At 33.4% G+C, this 8463-nt stretch overlaps 1 protein-coding gene across 1 annotated transcript; it reads right to left on the minus strand.

The window, feature by feature from the left end:
- Nucleotides 1-4946: 4946 nt before the first annotated feature.
- On the minus strand, nt 4947-7062 carry LOC148275660 (uncharacterized). The gene is made up of 2 exons (XM_088235377.1): nt 7033-7062; nt 4947-5698 (listed from the first exon to the last, which is right to left on the minus strand). The coding sequence occupies exon 2, from the start codon at nt 5690-5692 to the stop codon at nt 5102-5104; it is 591 nt and encodes a 196-aa protein (XP_088091503.1). The 5' UTR covers nt 5693-5698; nt 7033-7062; the 3' UTR covers nt 4947-5101.
- Between the last annotated feature and the right edge of the window lie 1401 nt (nt 7063-8463).

The raw sequence follows: 8463 nt of genomic DNA on the forward strand, positions 1-8463 counted from the left end.
AATCACAGGGTCTGTCTACAAGATATAAACGCAATAACGCAAGGAAAATCCCTTGCGTGGAAGAACTAGTAACCGAGTAACGGTTTTCTTGACCGCTTTTGTGAGGTGAGTGCATACAACCTCATTTTGCAAGGGTGTTGCCATCTAGCCATTATATTTGCAACTCGCGCAGTAAATGAGTCAACATTAAATTTTGTTTTTCATCATTTCGCGGAGTACTTGCAACAAGCTCGCAGAGTACCAGTGGTCCGTGGAGCACCGATTAAGAACCACCGATATATGTCAATATATGGAAATATAATATTGTTGTCTTTTACAGAGTTTATATTTGAAGCACTAACATTGTGGTTATTCATTATAATAAAATAAATAAAACAACTTTGTTTTTAACCACTAATTTTTATTTTTCACCGACCGGTTTCAAAGCAAACAAGCTTCTTTGTCAAGGTTTACGTAACTAATGAATTGATTCCTTTTTATTTTATTTCTATCATGTTCACTAAATACTACACGTGGACCCAATAAATCAAGTGTTTTTTTTTCTCTTTTTTTTCTCTTACACTTAGATTGTAATCTGATATCATTATTCTCCTGTCTTACTTCAAAAATAATGATATCAGCTTACCACCCGTGTAAGAGAAAAAAAAGAAAAAAAAAACACTTGATTTATTGGGTCCACGTGTAGTATTTAGTGAACATGATAGAAATAAAATAAAAAGGAATCAATTCATTAGTTATGTAAACCTTGACAAAGATGCTTGTTTGCTTTGAAACCGGTCGGTGAAAAATAAAAATTAGTGGTTAAAAACAAAGTTGTTTTATTTATTGTTATCTTTTATTTACCTTCTTGTAGTGGCGCCTTATCAGGTTCCCCCGACGTTGGCGATCACTACCGTAAAAGCATCTCGGTCCTGCGCTACTCCACGGCCAGAACAACTGCTTGTTGGATGTACTTGCCATAGTGATTTCTGTAAAAAGATGACCAGAGTGGTTTTCCGTTGCGTTTTAAGCTGGCTGGTTCTGGTTTGGAGGCGCCAGAAACTTGCCTTTCAGCCCCTTGATATCTGCTGTGACCACACCGTTATTAGTGTGATCCCATTGCCCAGGGTTCGTGACGTGGATGCTGACGAGTTGGACTAGTCAGTAGTGTTGCCGGTGGAATGCAACTGGGCATTCGCATCAGTTAATAGAAGTACACCCTCTAGCAAGATGTGACTCACTGCGATTCTACTGATGTTTCGAACCCCAGTTCGCTTATAGTAATAGAAGTTTATAGTAATCGTTATCCCATCAATTTTCGTTTTAAATTTCTATTTCAAATAATATGTTTGTGTAGAATCTTTAATAGGTTTGTGCAATTTCTATTAATTACAGAAAACAAGGTGGTTTTCTCTCTCGTTTTAAAACGCTATGTTTTTATTCGCCAGAATTATTAAACCTCGCCACATTTAACAACAAAGCAGCAAAACACCTGACCTAAATGAATTCCTCAAGCATTTTTGTATTTCATGAAAGATGGAAATCTCCTCATAGTAATATTTTGAATTAAGGATGCTTCATTAGTTTTTCTTCCTTCGGGAATATGCGAGTGAAATGGCGTCGCGTTTAAACAAAGAATTTAATTTGAAAAAATGATTGAAACAATCGTAGAGATAAAAAAAATAAAAGGCACGTTTTGTGATAGATTCCAGGGATGGGTAAGTTTCAGCTTTTAACAAATAATCTTTTAATTATTAATTTGAGAAAATATTAAACCAAAAACAAAAACGTCAACTTATAAGCATTTTTTTTTTAATGTTAATGTTATTATTTTTAAATAAATTTCATAAAAGGTACATGTTTTAAAAAATTCTATACAGATCTACTTTAAACATTTAGTAAAATGATATCACTGTAACTCTCCAAAAAAAGAGACTAACTTTTGTGCTTGGAGAGTGACTTACACTGTTGTAGTAATTTATTTATAAGAGTTTATATAATTTTGAATGAGAATATGAAAAAAAAAACACAGAGTATTTGAAAAAAAAAACATTAAATAATAAAACCTTCATATTAATTAACATTGAATGCTGTTTTTACACGTGTTCAAAAAAATTCTTTAGATTGACTTAAAATTTATTTATTGATATATAATATTCAATTGTTTTTAGTTCATTCGGGAGATAATTATAATTTTTTACACTTTTGAAGACAAAGCTATTTTGACCACGACTTGTGTGGAATTTAGGAATTTTAATATTATGTTGGTATCTAAATGACTAGTTCATCTCAAATTCTTTTATTTTTTCTTCTTCATAAATTTTATATTTTACTCTTCCAATTAATAAATCTAACCCATCTGAATGTGAAGGAGGCGGATTAACAAAAACGAAAAAATTCCAAACATTTATCTTATTATAAAAAATAAATAAAACAACTTTCTTTTTTTTAACCACTATTTTTTTCCACCGACTAGTTTCAAAGCAAACGGGTTTCTTCGTCAACGTTTACGTAACTAATGAATTATTTCCCTTTCATTTAATTCGATGTTCACTAAATTCAACACGTGGAGATAATAAATAAAAAAATAGTGTTTACAAACATTTTTTTTAATATTTAAAAAAAAATGAACAACTGCAAAGTTAATGCTTCAAATATAAAATTTTCAAACCATATCAAACATAAAACCTGCATTCTACACGAGTCATAATATAGGAGCATTATTAAAAAAAAATGTAAATAAAAAAAATCCTTTAATATAATAAAAAATTTAGAGTTGTCTTCATATTTTTTTTATTTAAATAAATCACCACAAATTTAATGCCTCCAATATCAAATTAAAAATAATAATTAATTATTAATGAAAAGGATTCTTGGAAAAGTACTAAAAAACAGTTATTGCATGCCACTCAAAACGAAAAAATGATTGCTGCTTTTGTGTTTCCACACCTCAATTATGTGCTTTATTCGCCCTCACAGTGATTTTTCAGTTTCGAACTTGACGTTTGTTATTTTACTATTTTTGTCAGTACGCCACTGTTCAATATATCTGGTCATTTTTAATCAACTAGCAATCCGTGCAACCATATTCTCTCTCCACGATTCCACCCCTAACAACATCCCACCCCCGTGTGTGTGGGTTTATGTTAAGAGATCCACCCTAGACTGATCCGCATTCACTGAGGAAATTGCTTTCTCCGCTGACCGTCTATTGAAAACATCGATTCACTGAGAAATTGGTTATCGGAGAAGACGTAAGGTAGATAGTTTACATGAAGAATGAAGTTATGACTCGGGAAGATTATGCCATTATATATTTTTATCCATTTTAGATTTTACAGATGTAATCAACAGATTTAACTTAAATTCTAATTATTCTACCACTTAATACTCATGAAAATAAATAAGTTCATGGATCAATCAATAAATAAACGCGCCCCGTAGAGTAAAATGGCGGCCTCTGTGGTATAATCTTTGATGCGCCTGAACTACTGAGTTCAATAAAATTTAATATCCCAACTAAAAACCTTGGACGAAACTTACTCTTTCATACCGATAACCATAGAACTAACTATAGTTTTCATTTCCCTATGCCCAGAATTCTTAGGTCTGCCAACAAACATTCCAGTCTTGATTTCTTTGATGTCAAGTTGTCTTCTTTCATTCGATCATTGAATCAAATTCAATTATAAACACCTCTCTCCCGCTTCAACTCCTACAAAGTCGACTATATATCATTGTGTCTTTCGTCTTTCCTTTATATAAATTTTATATGCATAAATATGTCTTTATTATTAAACTATGTTGGCCTCGTGGGGTCAGAGCGTTTGCCTGCCATGCCAGAGATCTCGGGTTCGACTCACGACATGGTTGATATGAAATATTTGTTTAAAATTGTGTTTTTACACTAGACTATTTCTTAGTTCCTAGACTGGTACCTGAAGCGTAAGACTGCTTATCTTACCTTCATGTGACAAAAAAATAATCAAGATACGCTTTGATGATGTACCAATGCAGTGCCCTATGCACCATTAGGTGCGCAAAGGGAATTATATAACCGTTATACATATATAATGTTTGAATAAACTTAATGGTGATGCCAAAAAAATTGTGAATATGTATTTTATCGGTTGCTAATTGAAATATAAAATTATTTATTAATTAGTTAACTAAATTATCAAATTAAATATGGTGCCTTGTAAATAAACGACTATTATTATTTAAATGATTTTGTTTAATTTTATTTTTATAAACAAGTACTAAATTGAACTATGAAATTATTATGGGATAAAAAAAAAATCTGTGCACGATCTTTATTTTGCTACGCCATGTATTATAAAATAACTTATTAAGATTCACTCAACAGTTTCAACTGAATAAATCTCACTCACATGATGAAGGTTTCAGCACTTTTACTTCGCCAAAATTAAAAGAAGAAATGTTTTAAATTAATTCCTAAAAAATGTGGATGTTCAAACAAGGGTAGAATTGTGAAAGTTACACAAGTGTAAAGTGGTCACTTAAACCAGCCAATAACAAGTCATAAGCCCTGTTAATTCTCAGAATTCCATACTCCTACCTCAAAATGTTTTCCCTCTCTGTTGCAATTAATTGAGACAATTGATTGAATTTATTACTGTTTCAAAATTATCTTCTGATATGTAAACAAGTACACCATAGTTTGAATATACAATATTTTAGAGATTTACCGATGTCTTTTATGTATATGATAAACAACACAAGTTCTAGCTTGGAGCCTTGGAGTACTCCTGAATTATATACTTTTGGATCAAAATAATATTATTAACTTTCATTATTTGAAATATGTTATTTAAATAGCTTTTGAACTAATTTAGGGCGTTTCCTCCTATTTGCAAAAAATAAATTGAACCCCCCCCCTGAAATATTAAAATTATCATCTTTGTGAAGAAACTTAAAATAAGGTCTGTTCAAATAAAAAACAAAAATTAGGAAAGTGGATTGAAAAGTGCTTTATTAACCAAATCTAAAATTCATTGATACTTATAAATTCTGTGATTTCTTAACACATTGGTTTTGCTTTTTTAGGAGTGACTGTATTGATTCATGGAATTAATGAACCACTCGATAAAGGTTTTGGCTGTTAAACAGCAAGAGCTGGCCTAGTTGCTGCGTTGATGTTGTTTTGTGCAATAACGGCAGCGATCAGTTCCTCGTAGTTTGTAGCTTCCTCGATGGTCGGTGGACGGGAAACTTCTGGTGTTGCTGGAGGCAAGAAAGTTGGGACTTCAGGAGTTGGCCTAGTAGCTCCGATTGGTGCTGGTTTGCCATACTTTTCCTTCAGAAGTTGAAGCAGTTCCTTGAAGGTCTTTGGTGTTTCGATTGGCAGGGGCTTGGTTGCAATTTCAGATGGGATTGGAGCTGGCAGAGGTTGCAAAACAGTCGGTGGCAAGAACGATTGGATGATTTCCTCGACGATGGATGGAGGCAGGAAAGATGGGATATCTGGGGTTTGTGGTACATGTTCGATTTGGGCGGGTGGTCCAAATGTTGGCAAATCTCCTGTTGTTGGATTGGTCATGACAACATCGGATGGCTTCGATACGTTCAAAATAATTTGAACAAGTGGAGTTCCAGTGGGCAATTCAGAACTATGCACCATGGGGGCGGGTCTGGTCATGGGCATGCAGTTTGCACCCACCAAAAACACCATGAAGATGATAGCTTGCTTCATTTTTATCTGTGACAAAAAATACCCATTTTGTTTTAAGACCAATAATTATCATTACATTCAGATGTGAGGGTTTATTTTGTAGGTAATCAACTCACAACATATTTTGGGTGATTTCGCTTTTAATATAAAGCTTATTCACAATTTTCAGTACTTAATCTTGCGGTAAAGATTAGAAATTAATTCCAGAAAATTACTTAGTGTTAAAATAATGGACGTGTGCATATTGTGGTAAATATTTTATATCAAACGAACCTTTGTGTTTAAGAGCAAAATATTGAACTGGAAAAACAAGAACGAAAGTAGGCTGAATGCGTACGGAATGCAGTCTCTCAAGCGAATGTGTGGTAGAACTATATTTGATAGGTACACAAATTTTATGATCCGTACATTATGTTTGGTAAAGGTAAGTCGTTAAGTAATGAATTTTATTTTTTTATACTAGCAACATATTAGACTGTGAATATTTCAATCCTACCCACATCCTTTCAAATTCAAAATAATTGTTATCCTACCGTCCTGTAAGCAAGTCAAGTATTGTTACGAGCGTTACTCTGATAAGCTTTTTATCATCATATCTGCATTTGCATACTTTCGGACGAAGTAAAAAATAGTGTTAAAAAACTGCCTCAAACATGCATTTCATCAACGTCAACACTCTATCCGTATCCGTGAAATATGAAGTGCTTCTTTCAAAAGAAGTAAAGAAAAAAACTTGAAATAAGTAGGTACAACATTTCTTTAGTCTCTTTTGGTGCACACCATTCACCACTGTTGTCAGTTAACAAAACCTATAAGGTAATGAGCTGACCAAACATAAGCGTTATCGACAGAATCAATGGGTGCTGCGCTGGTTCGGATATATTGAGTGAATGAACAGCAAAACAATGGAATAAAAATATAACGAGTTGAATTTTGATGAATTCAGGAATTTTGGTAGACTGGAAAAGACATGATATGGCCAAATACATGAAGATGGATATGCTTAAAGTCGGAAAAATCGGTTCTTGCGCATGAGAAGATGTATGTGTGTAGTGGAAACGAGGTCATTATGCAATGTCTGTGCTGTAATTAACCACAGTAATTAGGCCTCAAGGTGCAAAAAAACTCATGTAATACAGCGTTCTATCCTCTGTGCCTGGGTGGAAACAGCGTGATGGTTTGTTGTTATGGTTATAAAGTACTCGTTGAAATTGAAATGTATACAAGTATGAATTTAGAACAAACTGCCATTAATTTATCTATGATATGTATTATAAAAATAATCTTTATTATAAAATTCATTTTCCGTAAATTAATTTGCTATTACGTCGACTTTTATAGATAAGTGTATTAAATTTTACCTTTTCACTTGTGCTTTCCAAAGACCTCAAGGAAACTGTTTGATAAAATGTATTGTCGACCTGTCTTTATATATACGATTTAGTAGTGAAATTATATCTCTTAAATTCAGATAAGGATTAAAGAACTATAAACTCCATATCAAGCAGTAATATTCAGTAAACTGCATTAAGTACAATTTATTATTATTGGTGATATTTTTATTGGGCCAATAAAAAAGTTCACACTACACTTCAGTACAAACGATTCCGGTTTAAGATTTAAATGTTTGAATACAAATGCACTTAAAGTACTCGCAGTCAAAACTTGATAATGTAATTGCTTAAAAATATACATATTCATTTTAAATCGAGCGGGGTTTGTGGATTCAGGAAAATTATTTTAGCCTCTAGAGCACGTGCGAGTAACCCCCGGCCCGCTGCGCTGCGCGCTGGCTGGATCCGGCTCCAAGGAAATTGTAATCCGGCCCGTGGGAAGGTTTTTTCATAATACTTAGAAAAATATTATTATAAGCAAGGTAAATGTATTTTTTTACGAAAATGGTTATAAACAAAGTGTTCTTTATTATTATTATCATGAACCTTTGACTTTCATGTCCATCTTGATAAAATCCCTCAATAACAACCTAGAACATTCAGATAAAATTGTTGGTGAAAAAAGGTTAATTGTAATTAACTGTTTTAGTTGAAATAAAAAAATAGTGATACTTTTCACAATTTTAGGATAGACAGTGACCTGATTTATTTCAACCGCTTTTCCGATGTCTTCGAGACTGTACATAAACGTATATTTTATTTGGGAAAAAAAAACTACAGTTTTTTCATGTAATTCACATTTATTTATTTATACTTTTACATTGTTGTATTCTTTTTTTACACAGAATAATGTTCCCTCACTGAGGTGTCCCGTGCCGAGGGAAACATTTTACGAAATGTGAAACATGCCTAAGGTTAGCTTGACAACCTCGAAAAAGTAATTAAAAAATAAAAATATATAAAATGAAATAAAAATTAGCGTTAAAAAAAAACTTTAATTAAGAGAGTGAGAGACGTTTGGTTTAGTCGGGCGCCAGTTATTCGTAAAGAATAACAATTAGATTAAAGTTGCATTCAGTTTAATTATGTCAATGTGGAGGGTAAGAAAGGAAAAAGATAAATTGTGGAAATCAAATGTATTTAAATTAAATTATGAACAATATCTAACCTAGCTTAGAATTAGACTTAACCTACTTAAACCATATACTTAAAATTAACCTGACGCCCTGATGCGGCGCGCGGCGTGGTGACGCGAAGGCGGCGTGGGTCCCTGGCGTGCGGCGTGGGCACAGGACGCGATGGGGGCGGCGGCGTGGTACATCGAAGGGGGAGGCGGCATCTGGCTGCGGCGACAGGGGTAGCTGGGACGGCGGCGTCCAGCTGCGGTGAGGGTGCCGC

This window comes from Micrasema longulum, unplaced genomic scaffold, assembly GCF_059751315.1.
Source record: "Micrasema longulum isolate JH-2025_06_02 unplaced genomic scaffold, ASM5975131v1 h1tg001367l, whole genome shotgun sequence".
NCBI classification, from domain to species: Eukaryota; Metazoa; Arthropoda; class Insecta; order Trichoptera; family Brachycentridae; genus Micrasema; species Micrasema longulum.